This window comes from Macaca thibetana, chromosome 13 (genome assembly GCF_024542745.1).
Source record: "Macaca thibetana thibetana isolate TM-01 chromosome 13, ASM2454274v1, whole genome shotgun sequence".
Classification (NCBI taxonomy): Eukaryota; Metazoa; Chordata; class Mammalia; order Primates; family Cercopithecidae; genus Macaca; species Macaca thibetana.
Genome location: NC_065590.1, coordinates 68,625,065 through 68,641,943, shown reverse-complemented (window position 1 = coordinate 68,641,943; position 16,879 = coordinate 68,625,065). Strand labels below are relative to the sequence as shown.

The following is a 16,879-nucleotide window of genomic DNA, read 5'->3' as shown; positions in this document are numbered from 1 at the left end:
TAAAAATACAAAAGTTAGCCAGGAGTCGTGGCACATGCCTGTAGTCCCAGCTACCGTGGAGACTGAGGCAGAAGAATGGCTTCAATCTGGGAGGTGGAGTTTGCAGTGAGCCGAGATTGTGCCACTGCACTCCAGCCTGGGTGACAAAGTGAGACTCCGTCTTAAAAAAAGAAAAAAAAATTTTAAGTCTAACTTGAATTGCATCTTTTAGTAAATTCAAATCTGCTTAAAAAGTAAACATTTTTCCCAGCACTCTGGGAGGCCGAGGCGGGCGGATCACGAGGTCAGGAGATCGAGACCATCCCGGCTAACACGGTGAAACTCCGTCTCTACTAAAAATGCAAAAAATTAGCCGGGCGTGGCAGCATGCGCCTGTAGTCCCAGCTACTTGGGAGGCTGAGGCAGGAGAATGGCGTGAACCCGGGAGGCGGAGGTTGCAGTGAGCCGAGATCATACCACTGTACTCCAGCCTGCGCGACTGAGCGAGACTCCACCTCTTAAAAAAGTAAACATTTTTAAAATCCCAAACCAAATTGCAATTCACAAGTTAGCAAAAGGATATGAGAATAAAATAATCAATTGTTTGTTTTAAAATTTTTAATCTCTAAAAAGGGAGTATTCTATCTCAGTAAGAAGTACAAAGATATTATTTAATAACATTTCCACTTCAAGAAAATCTCAGAAAGAAAATTTAGCAGATACATAGGGCATGCTACAACTGCAAGCATATTTGATACTCATTTCAGTCTTACCTCCATAAAATCAAAATCTCAACTAGTCCAAATGAACAAAAAGTTCCAATTAAAAATTTTTCCTCAACATGAAGATAATATTCTTATCTTTCCTGTAATGTAGATTTGTATCATCTTTTGTTCTTGTTTAATTGGTTATCCAGTCCCACTATAACTTGAAGATACTCACTTAGCAGCATAAATTAATTAAACACATGACAACTTAAATTCATACAAGGGTACTATCTTTACAAGGCAGGGGGATGAACAAGAACTACTCAAAAATGCAAGCTCTCCTGGGCATCTACGGAATATTGTGTATCTTCGAGTACTCAGGGCAGGATGTTTCAAAATGTAATATGGTCTTAAACTTTATTTTTAAATGTAGTTATCTGTAAAAATTACTTTGAAAATGCAAATAGCTTTCATTTACTTATTCAAGTACCATTAAGACAAAGATCTGTATTTACAAATGCCATCAGGCACTTCTCTTGCATCATAACTTCAGAAATGACTTCCACCATGTACATCCTTGTCTATACAAAAAAATTTTGAAGTTTTTTTCTCCATAACCAGACTAATCTGAAAGCACTATTTTGCCATTAAAATTTAACAACTGTTTTAAGAAAATTAAATCTCATTAAGGCTATTTTAAATGACTCACCGATTTTTCTTTATTATAAAGACTGTTAGGAAAATATAACAAATGGAGTGCCCTGCCAGTAAAAATTTATGTCACAGCTGAAAGAAAGGAACTGATTTAAATATATGAAGTAACCAGAGAACTACTCAGGCTACTGTCAAATCCAAAAAATAAACTCAGTTCTTTGCCAATACTAATTCAATCCTTAGAATTTATTTGAATTGCTGATGCCCCATCTTTCCTATGGTTAAACAGATATCCCTTACATGCCACTAAGTTTGAAATGAATCATTCTGACTATACCCTAAGTAAATCAACACTTTCTGGCTGGGCGCGGTGGCTGACGCCTGTAATCCCAGCACTTTGGGAGGCCGAGGCGGGTAGATCACAAGGTCAGGAGATCGAGATCATCCTGCCTAACAAAGTGAAACCCATCTCTACTAAAAATACAAAAAAATTAGCCGAGCGTGGTTGCAGGCGCCTGTAGTCCCAGCTACTCAGAAGGCTGAGGCAGGAGAATGGTGTGAACCTAGGAGGCAGAGCTTGCAGTGAGCCGAGATCACACCGCTGACAGAGACTCTGTCTCAAAAAAAAAAAAAATCAACACTTTCTTAGGCAACATTAACAATGAACAATCAAATGTGCATATCATCATTACATTCTTAAATATAACTGGAAATGAATAAAGCAGGAAGAGCTCTAAATAATACCTACCTGCCAAACAGAGCATGTATTTAAAGAATAACAAGTTTTACTCTCAAAATAATTAGACAATAATAATCTGCAAGATATAATTAAGAGAATCATATCAGTCCATTCTTAGAAATCAGGTGACAAAGGTAAAATAAAAGGGCAACAGAAAACTGTATTGGCCTGGACTCTTCAAAAAGTTAGTATCAAAAAACAGTGGAGGGAAGATTCCATATGGAGACTAAGAGACACAGCAACCAAATGCTGGGCCAGGCATGGTGGCTCACACCTGTAATCCCAGCACTTTGGGAGGCTGAGGCGGGTGGACCACAAAGTCAGGAGTTCCAGACCAGCCTGGCCAAGATGGTGAAACCCCGTCTCTGGCATGGTGGAGGATGCCTGTAATTCCAGCTACTCGGGAGGCTGAGGCAGAGAACTGCTTGAACCCAGGAGGTGGAGGTTGCAGTGAGCCGAGATTGTGCCACTGCCCTCCAGCCTAGGCGACAGAGTGAGATTCCGTCTCAAAAAAAAAGACCCAAATGATGGCGGGGCGCGGTGGCTCGCGCCTGTAATCCCAGCACTATGGGAGGCTGAGCCGGATGGATCACAAGGTCAGGAGTTCGAGACCACCCTGGCTAACACGGTGAAACCCCATCTCTACTAAAAATACAAAAAAATTAGCAGGGTATGGTGGCAGGCGCCTGTAGTACCAGCTACTCGGGAGGCTGAGGCAGGAGAATGGCATGAACCCAGGGGGCGGAGCTTGCAGTGAGCCGAGACTGCGGCACTGCACTCCAGCCTGGGCAACAGAGTGAGGCTCCATCTCAAAAAAAAACAAACGCTGTATGTGAGCCTTTATTATACAATAGTTAAAACTACTATCAAACACATACATATTAGGGACAACTAAAGAAATCTGAATACAGACTGGATATTAGGTTAACATAATAGAATTAATTATCACATAATAGAATTAATTATCACAGTCTTTAAGAAAATAGTAATGGTTATATAAAAGAACATCCTTATTCTTAAGAATGTTGTGATATTTAGGCATGAAATGTCATCATGTTTGAAATTTACTTTCAAAGAGTTTAGGGGAAAAAAGTATGTATATAAATATAGATATGCAGATGTAGAGATAAAACCCCACACAGCAAAAAGTTAAAAACTGCTGAATCTAAGTGAAGGGTATACGTAAGTTGAACATTTTATGTAATAAAAAGTTGCAGAATTATTTTATAATATTTAAAGCCTACAAAAAGGTATGAAGAACTTTATTAAACATACCCATGGCCAGGCACAGTGGCTCACACCTGTAATCCCAGCACTTTGGGAGGCCCAACCCAGGCAGATCACCTGAGGTCAGGAGTTTGAGATTAGCCTGGCCAACATGGCGAAACCCCATCTCTACTAAAAATACAAAAATGAGCTGGGAGTGGTGGTGCACGTCTGTAGCTACTCGGGAAGCTGAGGCAGGAGAATTGCTTAAACCCAGGAGGCAAAGGTTGCAGTGAACCAAGATCACACCATTGCACTCCAGCCTGGGCAACAGAGCCTCTGTCTCAAAAAAAAGAAATACCCACGAACCCACCATCCAATTTAATAAATAAAACATTATTGGCCAGGTGTGGTGGCTCACGCCTGCAATCCTAGCACTCTGGGAGGCAGAGGCGAGCTCAGGAGTTCGAGGCTCAGGAGTTCGAGACTAGCCTGGGCAACATGGCAAAACCCAGTCTCTAGCAAAAACACAAAAAATTAGCTGGGTGTGGTAGGGTACGCCTGTAGTCCCAGCTACTCAGGAGGCTGAGGTGGAAGGACTGCTTGAACCCAGGGGGTGGAGGTTGCAGTGAGCCAAGATCGTGCCACTCTAGCCTGGGTGACGAGCAAGACCCTGTCTTAAAAAAAAAAAAAAAAAACCACAAATTGATCGCATCTGCTCTTACTATCCCCTTCCTTTCCCATTATAGGTAACCACTATCATGAGTATAGTGCTAAAAAATATAACTATTTTTCAAATTGCTCTTCTTACAAAGAAATGGATTATACAATCGATTTTTAGATCTCTCAAAAAAAAATCTCATTTTAATATATTATTATTAAATTATATTTCCTAAGTAGAATAAACTGAAACCACAGTCATCACTTAAAAGCTGGATGATGTGGGCTGGGCACAGTGGCTCACGCCTGTAATCCCAGCACTTCGGGAGGCCAAGGCAGGCAGAACACCTGAGGTCAGGAGTTTGAGACCAGCCTGGCCAACATGGTGAAACCCCATCTCTACTAAAAATATAAAAATTAGCCAGGCATGGTGGCAGGCACCTGTAGTCCCAGTGACTTGGGAGGGTGAGGCAGGAGAATGGCATGAACCCGGGAGGCAGAGCTTGCAGTGAGACCTTGTGTCAATGCACACCAGCCTGGGCGACAGAGCGAGACTCCATCTCAAAAAAAAAAGCTGGACAATGTTAAATATACTCAGTATGGTAATTAGGGGAAGATATGATTGTCTCAACCTCAAGGCAGAAAACATACCCCTCACCCCCTTGTATTTCCCTTATTCCCACTCAATGAATCTGCCATTCATAAGTTTATCTACCTTGATACTTCTATTTTTATTAGGTCCCCTTTTCTTTAACACACAATTTTCTCATTCCTTCTGTAGTGTTTTATTAAAAACAAAACAAAAAAAACCCATTGTTATTTCCAAATATAAAACCAATATATCAAAGATATCTTTTCAAACTATCTGTCTACCATCCTCTCCTAGCTTCGTTTTCCCCCTCTTTTTCCCCCCAAATACTCATACTCTTCTTAAATCACTTCTTTTCTTTACCTGTACTATATACTGGTGACAAGAAATCTGGTGTCATTTGTAGAGTCTTTTCTTTTCTTTTTTTTTTTTTTTGAGACGGAATCTCACTCTGTGGCCCAGGCTGCAGTGCAGTGGCACAAGGTCTCACTGCAACCTCTGCCTCCCAGGTTCAAGCAGTTCTCCTGCCTCAGCCTCCCGACTAGCTGGGACCACAAGCATGCACCACCACACCCGGCTAGTTTTTGTGGTTTTAACAGAGACAGGGTTTCACCATTTTGGCCAGGCTAGTCTTGAACTCCTGGCCTCCAGTGATCCACCCACCTCAGCCTCCCAAAGTGTTGGGATTACAGCTGTGAGCCACGGCGTCCAGCCTGTAGAGATTATTTTACCTACTCTAAAATAACCTCTTTTAAGCATCATACTATGAAGCTGATTCCTAAACTAATGAACAAATCAGTCTTGTTTTTACTCCCCATCAATATATTAATATTGTGGTCACGTCTTCTCCAGCTTAAGGAGTCTTTTAATCCTTCCTCATACAGGAGCCCAAGCTATTTCCATTTCAGATGTTTAGTTACCTAGGCTCTCTCGTTTCTATATCTATTGCTTACCAGACCAGCTGCGTATCCAGAAAACGAAGGCATGCTTGCAACATACATTCACTTTACAAACTTGCATAATCTCTTCTTTAGGTCAATTGGGTTAACTATAATGGTGGCATTATTTGGTCTCTACTACAGGCTCTAGACCTGTCTACTTACAGACATTTCAAATTCTCACCCCTTCAAAGGCCATTTCAGGAACAAACTCTTAATAATACAATTTTTTTTTCCACTACTCCCTCTTCACAGAAATACTAACGTTAAATGCTAATTTTGACTACTGAAGATTAAGGACTAAACTCTACTGAAGAGAAGAAAAGCTCAGTACAGTATAAAAAAGGTTCAATAAACATTAGTTAGCACACCCTACCTCATCTACATTTCCCTCTTCTACATAATCTTTCAATTACCAATATTTGTAATGATTTATTAAGTCACACCTAAGTTTACTCTTCAGGCGAAATATCCTCCAGGTTCTTCTGTCACTCCTTTTATGATGCAACTTGTAGTGCCTTCTCCATTCCAGTAAGCTTTGTCTGGATACATTAAAATTTATCAGTGTAGTCCCAAGAATGGGTACAGTATCTCCAGACATAAAACTATCGCCTATCTTACTCTGGACACTTCATATAGATCAAGGGACAAAGTTTTAATGGGCAGCTGTAAATATCATTTTAACCCACACAATGTTTAATCATTTTTTCCTTACTAAATTAAATAATTACGTCTCCTGGTCTTTTCCTCTTTGTAAAGAAGCACATCTAAAATATGGGGAAACTAACTTTCCTATCCTAAGTTTTTCAGTACATTTGATCACATAACAGAGCAAAGATGTAAAATCATAGCCATATGAGTGAAGTAACTTTTTAAAAAATAAACTTTTTTTGTTGTTCATATAATAGGAATCATTTGGTTTTGCCTACCCAGAACTCCTTACCCCTTCTGCTTAAAAATAAAAACATGCAAAAAAACCCAATAAAAACAACTCCGTATTATTATTATACATGGGTATTTTCAATCACACGGTCATGCCTCCTCAACCTCAGAGGTGGCCTGGTGATTAATTAGATGGGGGAAGAGGGGAAGATCAAAAATGCTTGATAAGAAGGGATAAATACAGGCTGAGAAAGACAGGATGCTCTTTAGCTGCTAGCTATAAGAACGTCAGCCTAGCTTTACCACTACACAAGAGAAAAGGAGAACTGAAACATGGAAAGAGAATCAAGTCTCTATGACATCATCTAAATCCCCAGATCCAGCCATTCCTAAAACCAGTGTCACAATTTGGCTTTCCCAGTTACACAGGCCAATAAATCTTCTACCCCGCTCCCTTTTTGTTTTCCTTAAGCTCATCTAAGTTGTTGCTGTGACTGTAAGTCCTGAAAGTTGGATTCAATTTCATGGAGACAAAAAATGCAACACATGATGTAGAACCACAGATTTTTAGATATCTAATATTTTTTCACTATCATAGCCCCATCACCTGATATATGGTAGAAGCTCAATTATCATGTTTTATATGAGGTTAGAGATCACTGAGTTCCAGGAAGGTTAAGTGAAAAAGCTTGTTAACAGAGCCAATACACTCGCCTTGATTGTGCTACTGACTCTATGAAACAGCTCTTTTCACCGTATCGTACTAACATGAAGAAACAGTCTAAAACCAAAAGATGGTAAAACCTACTACTTTTCATTTCTTTCCCCAAACTAGGCCTAAAAATCCTCATTCTACTAGAACAGCTTATCTGGAGGAGACACAAGACACTACTGCTATGCAAGCTTCAGGCTCTGGCACTTACCTCTAGGGCACACATCCTTTAACTATTTTATTTCCAGGAAGTAGTTACTACAGTCTTCTAAACTTCTCCTGTGGGAGCTAAGTGACCTCATCCCATCTCCCAACCCATATGCATCTAATAGATCACAGTAATATTGCTATCATCTGTAATATACATTGTGCAAATATAACAGAATAGTGTATCTTGAATTAAAACTGGATTTTCTACGTGCTGTATAATTCTTTGTTTTGAAATCCTAGGAGCTACAATTTTATCTTGGCATTTTGCCATCTTTCACATCTATTTATTAAAAGTTGAGAAACAAATTTTCACTTCATCAGCAAACAAACCACCTAATATCTGATTTGCCTATTTACTTACTAGCAGAAAAAAGAAAAACTTTAAAATCTCCAAAATAAATTAGCACTCCATTCCAATTCCTCAAGTGGTTTTGCCAAGTGAAGCCTTAATATTTCCAAGTGAAGCCTTAATATTTTAAGTCAAGCTGCCTTCTTAAAAGTAAGAAGATACAGAAACTTACTACTCAAGTGGTTTTGCCAAGTGAAGCCTTAATATTTTCAAGTCAAGCTGCCTTCTTAAAAGTAAGAAGATACAGAAACTTACTATTAATACGATCTTGAAGGTCATGCCTATTAAATTTAAGAACACTACTCCACAAGAGAAAAATAACTGTACAATATGTGGCACGAACCTCTATAATCAAGCTTTATTCAACAATGCAGCTCAGTGAATGTGAAAAACCCTAGGAGTTTTTTGCTCTATTAAAAAAGGTACCAGAAGACATAAATTTGAAGGGTGTTTTATTTCTCATATCTAAAGTACTAACTTTTCTCTCATTTCTCTTTATACGTTCAACATAATGATCACTCACAATTATCCATTAATTTTTAAGTTAAGAGCCTTTGTAGAACCACTATGTTTTTCTTAAATATTCATTTTCCTCTTTAAATCTAGTTAATATAGTATCAAAGCACTCAAGGTTAATCATAAAAAAACCAAACAATGTAAATCTTCAAAGGCTTACTTTGCACTTTACCAACTTCCAACTAGAGTTGAAAAGAATGCCATCATTGTACCTAATCTGCATTTACTTTAACAGTCTGACCACAAAGGTATTTCTTCTCTCGGCTGAAGGATCACTGAAGTTGTGCAAAACCCTTTTCAGTTACAATGAATTACCAAATCTCCGAACGAAGAAGCACAAGACAGTAAACTTCTCTCCGGGGAATGCCTATCCTAATAATAGAATTTTATTATGTATAGGTTTCCATAGTTGCCATGATTTCAAAACAGTATCAAAAAATTACATGAAAAATATTTAAAAACAAGATAAACAAGGCTTCATTAGATTTCATAGTACAATAATGGTTTTACTGTTAAATGAAAACAAGTCACCCTTTCCTAAGAAACATATCAGTAGTAAGATAAACAAAACATTAAAAGTTATATCTCAATCTGCTTGTGTCAGTTCCCGCCTGGGTAACTTAAAAGCAGCATTAGCATTACGTTAATCACTTAACTACAGCTTCGGGTAAAAAAGGTATGTGTTTCAACCTTCATATTTTACAGACTAAGAGAACTCAGAGTAGCAAACTGACTTTCTCAGACTCACATTAATTGTATGCTAAGGCCAGGTGCTGTGGCTCAGGCTGTAATCCCAGCACTTTGGGAGGCCAAGTCAGGTGGATCTCTTGAGCCCAAGAGTTAAGAGACTAGCTTTGGCAACATGGTGAAACCCCTTCTCTACAAAATACAGGAAAAAAAAAAAAAAAAAAAATTGGCCCAGCGTGGTGATGCGGGCTTGCAGTCCCAGCAACCCGGGAGGCTGAGGAAGGAGGATTGCTTGAGCCAGGGAGATCAAGGCTGCAGTGAGCCGTGATCATGCGCCAACTGCACTCCACTCCAGCTGCGGACCATGGAGAGAGAACCTCTCAAAAAAAAAAAAAAAGTATGCTAAGACTAGGCTCTTGACCATCCCCAAACCCTACTCAGTGCCATTTCCACCGCTCCATACACTTCGCTTTGGATACATTAATTATGTTATTTTCTTCCCAATATCCAAAATAATACTACTGATTTAATGCTTTATCTGTCTTCAAAAACAATTTTTTTATAAACCGATTTAAGTATTTTTCCAAAATGCTTGAAGACATTTCATGATGCTACACAAAAACTCAAGCAAGATTTCTAGCAACGCGGTACACTGAACAAATACATCTAAATATCAGTTATATTCCTGTTACCAATTTCCACAAGAGTTGGCTTTGAACTGAAACTTCCTAAGAAAAAATGCATTTCCTTCATTCATACTTCCAAGTTACATTTTGAATATTTCAAACAGCTAGGCACAAAAATCTAAAGTAATAGCTAACACCGTAAGACTGAGAGAAAAAGTTCCTTTTTTAAATGTGTTGCAAAGTTCGCCCTCACATCCTGGTAACTGGAAACTGTAACGCTGGGGACTACTGACCAGCCTTTTTTATTTTTATTTAAAAACTCAAACGGCTATAAAGGGCTTCTAATGTGCGTCTTGTTTTTAAAAGGTAAGGTAAAAATCCTTTTAACCTAATAGTAGGATATATGTGTACAATTTCGTAATTCTGCTAAAGTTTGCAGAATTAATCACAATTCACGTGTTAAATGTTTAAAAAACATCTAAGTCATTAAAACAGCTTAAGTGCACCAAAAAAGGGCAATAACGTTTGCTCCGCTTTGTTTCCTTAAAGTCTCCATCCAACTGAAGCTAACTACTTGCTGTGGACAAAATGATCACATTCCTTCTGTCTCCCGCTAACATTTCTGGTAAGAGAAAGACAAGGCTCTGGGAATGTGCGTTTAATGCAGCCCTTAGCTCAGTTCATCCTTTCATGGGGCAAATGTGGAATAAATTACCAAAGAGAAACTTTAGTAATTTTAAGATTTGTTTTACTTGAAGGTAGGGGTGTACCAACAGCTGCCAACACTTCTGTTAAAGTGTTGTAACCGAAGAGGTAAAAAGTGCACTGAGCAATCATCACAAAACTGGGTAGAGCAAAGGATGCACGCCATGCTTATAAAGAGTTTAATTTAAAAATTTTTTAAATGAAACATTCAAAGGAACTAGCATGTGAACGCCAAGGCATAATCTGTTATTTAATTACGGCTCTCCATAGATTCGAGGCGGAGAGCCCCCGGTGGAACCGACGCAACCATCCCGGGATGGTGACCAGCGCGCAGATGCTGCGGGCAGAGGGGCTGAAGGCAACCGGTGGTCCCGACGCTGGCCCCGAGCCCGAGGAGTTAAACTAACAAAGAGCTCTCCGAGCCGCGAAACCCTCCAGAGCGGAAGCGACGCCTCCCCGCCGCCGCCGCGCCGCGACCCTCCCCAAGTTCAGGGCTCTGCAGTGGACTCGCTGTGGGGCCTGCGGCCAAGACAGGGCCGGGTTCGCAGTCGGGATGCGGGAAACAGGTAGAGCCCAGAATACAAGCCCCAAAGAGAAGAGTGGGCGCTTCGCCAACCGGGTCGGCGCAGCGGAAAAGGCTAATAAAACGAGCGGGAGGCCCCGCACCGAGGCCCCGCCAACCGGCCCTGCTTCCCGGGGAGCAGCCAGGCACAGCGGACAGGGGGGCCGCGCTTTGTTACCGGTTGGGAGAAGCTCCGGCCACCGCCTCCGCCATCGCCCCCGCCCCGAGGCGTCGCTTCCCGGCGGTTCTCGCCTTCCTCGGCCGAGTAGTCGATCTCCCCCTCCTCGGTCTTGAGACGTTTGGCCTGGCTCTCGTACTCCCGGTCCTCCTCGTACGTCTCCCTGGGGGAGGAAGAGGAGGAGGACATGGCGGCGGCCGGAGGGACCGGCGGGCAGGAGGGTGGGGGTGGCGGTGGCGGTGGGACGCGCGCCTCGGATGCCGCCGGCCAGTCCTCGCCGCCTGCAGCGCCTCTTCTGCGAGGGTCTCCGCGGCCCGGCCGTCCGCGGGGACTGCGCGGCCAGGAGACGGGCGGCTGAGAAGCGCGGACGGACTGAGGGGGGCGCCCCGGGAAGAGGCTCCGGAGCGGCCGCTCCCCTCAATTACCGAGCCAACATCCAGCCTCTCCCTCCTCCTCAGTCTCCGCTCCCTGCCCGGAGGAGCGAATCTAAGGATGGGGACGCGACCGTGGCTTCCGGTCTTCCCTCCTCCCCTAAGCCGCTCCCAGCTGCGCAGGCCGAGCCTCCGCCCCCGCCTTCGCGGCAGTCGCTCAGGATCGAATCCACCGCAGCCTGCGGGAAGCGCCCCCCCGGCCCGGGTCCTGCTCCCTATTGGCAGGGGCGGGAAAGTCGACCGGGTTTTCCATTGGCTGTGAGGGCCGTTTGTCAAAAGCCGCCCGCGGCTCGGCCTCGTCTCCCTCCCCGCGCCTTCTGAACTCGCTGCCGTCCTGCGAGGCCCGGCGCGCAACGTCCGCCGCGCGCCGCCTGGGAGCCGTTGCGACCCCGCGACCGTTGGCGCTGTGCGGCTCCTACCCGAGGCCAGGCGTGGAGCGAACACGGACGAGCGACGAGAAGTGCAGGGAGGCCAGGGCTGCGGGTGTTAACCGCCCTACCGCTAATTTAAATGCTTTGTGTCACCTCTTCAAAAGAGAACGAGGAAGAAAACCTCTAAAATCCCAGCAGACATACCCCCCGAAGAGCCCCAAAATTGCAGGCGATGAAGGGAGAAAACGGCTTGGAGCCATGAAAGTGGTCTTTCCACTGTTTTGTGTTCAAAATCTGGTAGAAGTGGGCGGACTCTCCTGCCCCTAGCTGGGTGTTGGAGAACAGCTGTCAGCGTCGACTGAAGGCTGCGAGGCGCGCGTCGGCAGGAGGCGCTGCACGCGGGCGCGCGTAGGTCTGAACAGTTACAACTCGTTTGTAACCTGCGCCCTTTACTGACAATGTAAGGGACTTGCCTGTCCCGTAAGTCCCTGCTCCAGTTAAATATGTTTTAATCCTTGCATATAAAATCTCATCCTCCATCCCAATTCTTTCTCTTCCGGACAGTGTTGTATTTCACTTGATCATTTATTGTCGAAAAATACAAAAGCCTTTGGAAATTATGTGACCACAGCTTGCTTCCTCTGTGGCGTCCTGAGGGCTCTTCCAAGATTTTAGTTGCTGCTCTCTTTTTGTAACAGGGCCCCTTATAACTCCCTCTTAAGGTGTTCTGTTTTAAAAACTCTGGGAGCACCTGAAGACAGGAACTGTGTGCAATTTTCATTTTCACAAGCCCAGTTCCTGTGCAATCTCCAGCACAGTTTAGGTACTCAACAATGCTGAATGAGTAGTCCTTGGGAAATAAAGGTCCAGTGTATCTTTCAGGAGAGAAACTGGCAAATCAAGGTAACCTAACTGCCCACTGTCAGGTGCCTCTTGGAGGATTAGCTGAGATCAAGATCCTCTTGTGTTTCTGTTGTCCTTGTCCCTCAGATGCTTCCCCAGATGTGGCTGTTCCTTTCCTAACAGTGTAGATTGCTTCCTCCAGCCTAGTTCTCTCCAAAGTTATTTCCTCCTCCAAAAAAGCTATTTTTATTTATTGCTGAGAGTGCTTTAATGTAACACTTTTTGTACGTTGTAAATTACACCGCCTATCATTTTGGAATCCAATTGCAAGATTTTCCATATTATGCAGCTATAATCAAATGTATGTGCGGCTGCAGGTATACATTGACAAAACAGAACTAAAAAAATTATAAATTTATTTTTTAAATTAAAATGGAAGTCGACAGAAGAAATAGCAAAAGGTAGCCGCAGAGCTGGCTGCAGATGAGAAAATGTCATTGGCAAAAAGCTCTGCAATGGTTTGGGAAAGTAAAATAGCAGCAAGGGAAACGATACAATTCTGCTTAAAATATGTCCTATGGATTCATATGTCCCCTAACATGTTCAGAATGCAGACACTACCTGGCCTTCAGAAAGCTGAAGATACCAAGGGTCAAAAAAAAGGTCTAACAAACCTACTTCGTGTGTTATCTTTAGCATCCATTGTCCTTTTTATAGCTGTCTCAGTATCAAAGATCAGGAAAGGATGAGCGGATTAATAAACTTGATACAAAGGAAACTTCTTTGATGAGGTGAGATGGGCCATTCCCAAGATATTTTTAATTTGCTCAAAGTAAAAGCGGCAGAAGAGCTGAGAGCTTAAAACAATTATTTTTTCGGAGAAAGAAAACAATAGAATATTATGTGAAATAATCAAGAGTGATGAGAAGCACTAAATATCTTTTAAGTATGAGCAACTACCTGTTAATTTTGTTTTGTGTACATTTTCATATGCTAGGTGAATTTAGTTTGGTAAATTTTATTCACTCACAACTGGATTTACTAGGCCTTATACAAACTTTCCAAATATTTCATGTGAAGATGCAAATATTTTAAACTCTCAAAGCCCTACATTCAACCTATGGATTATACCATGTTACAATGCAACTCTCACACCAATGGGTAAGGAAACCCAGCCTTGCCAAACCTAGGGCTGCTGTGCTCAGCGTTCACAAACAGCAGGTGGAAGCCAGTATGTACCAGCATTAAACTGTGTTCTTTTTGTGATAGCCCAGTTGAGTACAAAAAAAAAAAAAAATTGAAGAAGTAAAACTCAGAAAGCATTTTTAAAGGACTTCAGTCAGTTCGTTGACCATGGGTGAAATGTGAGCTTCTTGCAGATGAGTTGTTCAAACAGTGATAGTAGGTCCTTTGAGAAGGAAAATACTAGCTAACTCATCACCGTGCCATGAGAACAGCTAAAGAGGGAGGACATAAATTATATTCTACATGATTTCACCTAGGTGAGACAAATTACATACTGCCCAGTAGCCAGAAATACCTAAGAAAAGCAGAAACAGCTCCTAAATGCCAGGACTGTCTGGAACCTCTGATGCATTATGGTCTCAGACCTTTGACTATTTTCTGAACGCTTGATTGAATTGGCTGCTGTCGAGTAGGCAGCAGCCAAGAGCTCCCATTGCCACAGCTCAAAGGGGACTCCGGTTATACTGGAGTAGGAGACAGGCTTGGGGCAGGCCTAGGGAAATTGAGAGTCAAGGGCCTTTATAATCAATCTAGCCTCAAATTGCCCTTTAGTTTTAAATCTTGTTACTGACCTATTATATTTATAAGACACTGTGCTAGGTGATGAGAGGACTATGTGAGAGGGTTCCTGCCCTCTCAAAGCTTGCAATCAAGTTGTGGAAACAAGGCTTATACCCAAGAGATAGGCTACAAGCATCCATATGTAATAATATGCATACAATAATTAATAGCACATTTAAAGTGTCAGTCACTGTGCTAACCACTGAAAGGGTTTTGTCAATAAATTCTCACAGATGCCTTCTACCAGAGGCATTATTATTACTCTTCCCATTATACAATTAAAGAAACAGTCTAGGGGAGATTAAGAAACCTGTTTTAGGACAGGCACAGAGGGAGGCAGAGGCAGGCAGATCACTTGAGCCCAGGAGTTTGAGACGAGCCTGGGCAATGTGGCAAGACCCTGTTTCTACAAAAATTTTAAAAATTAGCCTAGAGTGGTGGTGCGTGCCTGTAATCCCAGCTATTCAGGAGGATGAGGTGGGAGGATTGCCTGAGCCCAGGGAGGTCCAGGCTGCAGTGAGCCGTGATTGCACCACTACACTCTAGCCTGGGTGTTGGAGTGAAACCCTGTTGAAACAGAAAAGAAAAGAAAACAAGTAAACCTGCCCTAAAGCTGCAGTTAATAAATTGAAAAGCTAGAACCAGAACCCCAGCAATCGGGTTCCAGAGCCAGTACTCATCATCAGGAGACCAATGATTTAATTATTGTGTTATTTACTACCATGGACATACAGATCTAATTTATAGTCACTTACTATATAATGATGCTAATTCATTCACTAATTTCTCCTTTTTATTTATTTCTTTATTTGAGACAGGATCTCACTCTGCTGCCCAGGCTGTGGAGTGCAGTAGCACAATCATAGCTAACTGCAGCATCTACCTCCTGGGCTCAAGCAATCCTCTCACCCCAGCCTCCCAAGTAGCTGGGACCACAGGCACATACCACTGCACCCAGCTATTTTTTTTTTTTTATAAAGACGAGGGTCTCACGGCTGGTCTCAAACTCCTGGGCTCAAGAGATCCTCCTGCCTTAGCTTCCCAAAGTGTTGGGATCACAGGCATGAGCCACTGAACTCGGCTTCATTCACTAATTTATACCTGGGTTTATGTAGCTATAATCCTGGGAAAGGCTGAATATAGCTTTCATCATTTGCATCTGTATAAGGAAATTCAATTTACTTCCACAGGAAATTACAAATATAATGCACTGTTTTGTGTTAATTTTTAAATTCTTTTTTCTTGTTTTTTTCTTTTTTTTTTTAGACAGGGTCTTGCTCTGTCACCCAGGCTGGAGTGCAGTGGCACAATCTAGGCTCACTACAAGCTCCGCCTCCTGATCCTTGTGCCTCAGCCTCCCGAGTAGCTGGGATTACAGGTGCGTGCCACCACTTCTGGCTAATGTTTGTACTTTTAGTAGAGATGGGGTTTCACCATGTCGGCCAGACTGGTTGTAAACTCCTGGCCTCATGCAATCCACCCACCTTGGCCTCCCAAAGTGATAGAATTACAGGCATAAGCCACTGCACCTAGCCTTAAACTTAATTTCTGTAGAAAACCCCAGAAATTATGTGAAAAGTGTCGCCATTTTCTGATGGATGCATTATTTGAATAACTAAAGATGCAAATTAGTTTCTCATACCCAAACTCAATTTCCAATATTGCTGCCATTTCATTGAATATGCAAAACTTTTGTTTCCTGCCTCAACTCCTGTAAAAGTCCAGTAAAATCTTCATGCACATCTTATTGTGAGTCACACTTCCAAAGGATTAGAGCCATAGAGGTGTGTTGTGATTAAGACAAACATACTTAACATGAAATCCAGCTATTCAGAGACAAATCAGTTAGTTTCTATGAAGTTTTGTTAAATCCAGAGTGCGCTATTTCTGACGATGCCACTTGTTTGACAGAGATCACTGAGAAAGAGCACTGTGGCACTGTTGCTGAAACTAACCCCTTTAATTCAACCTATATTTGCTTAGTTATGGTCAAAAGAAGCCGCAGTTCCAGGAGGATGCTCTCTGCAGGAAATGCCTCAAGCACTATTAGCTCAAGATGTAGTCAAGTGTAACCACAGTGGTCTACTCTATCAGGAACCGTCATGCACAGCTGCTCTGTGAATCCAGCTGCCACAGTGTTTGACCTCTTTTAAAAAAACTATGATAAATCTGCAAAAATAAAAGATTAACCTTAGAAGTGCTCACTCATATACCAGATAATGAAAGGTAAAATTCAGGTTTTTTTTTTGAGACGGAGTCTTGCTCTGTTGCCCAGGCTGGAGTGCAGTGGCGCGAACTCAGCTCACTGCAAGCTCCACCTCCCAGGTTCACATCATTCTCCTGTCTCAGCCTCCCGAGTAGCTGGGACTACAGGCACCCGCCACCAAACTCGGCTAATTTTTTGTATTTTTAGAAGAGACGGGGTTTCACGGTGTTAGCCAGGATGGTCTCAATCTCCTGACCTTGTGATCTGCCTGCCTCAGCCTCCCAAAGTGCTGGGATTACAGGCGTGAGCCACCGCACCCAGCC

The 16,879-nt window shown here is 42.5% G+C and overlaps 3 protein-coding genes across 7 annotated transcripts in view; 2 read left to right on the top strand and 1 right to left on the bottom strand.

Moving 5' to 3' along the window:
* The window catches only part of HNRNPLL (heterogeneous nuclear ribonucleoprotein L like), a 42,641-nt gene extending 31,132 nt beyond the window's left edge, over positions 1-11,509 (bottom strand). For 3 of the 5 annotated variants that reach the window (XM_050753366.1, XM_050753364.1, XM_050753363.1), the window contains exon 1: positions 10,900-11,493. In XM_050753366.1, the coding sequence (XP_050609323.1) occupies positions 10,900-11,088 (189 nt within the window). In that variant the 5' untranslated portion in view covers positions 11,089-11,493. Of the gene's footprint in view, positions 1-10,899 lie in introns of all 5 variants that reach the window. The other 2 variants (XM_050753367.1, XM_050753365.1) reach the window with 1 other exon arrangement.
* MORN2 (MORN repeat containing 2) overlaps positions 1-16,879 on the top strand; it is a 1,051,609-nt gene that overhangs the window by 742,907 nt on the left and 291,823 nt on the right. The window lies entirely within an intron of this gene.
* The window catches only part of GEMIN6 (gem nuclear organelle associated protein 6), a 470,738-nt gene that overhangs the window by 263,661 nt on the left and 190,198 nt on the right, over positions 1-16,879 (top strand). The gene's annotated exons all lie outside the window — the stretch shown is intronic.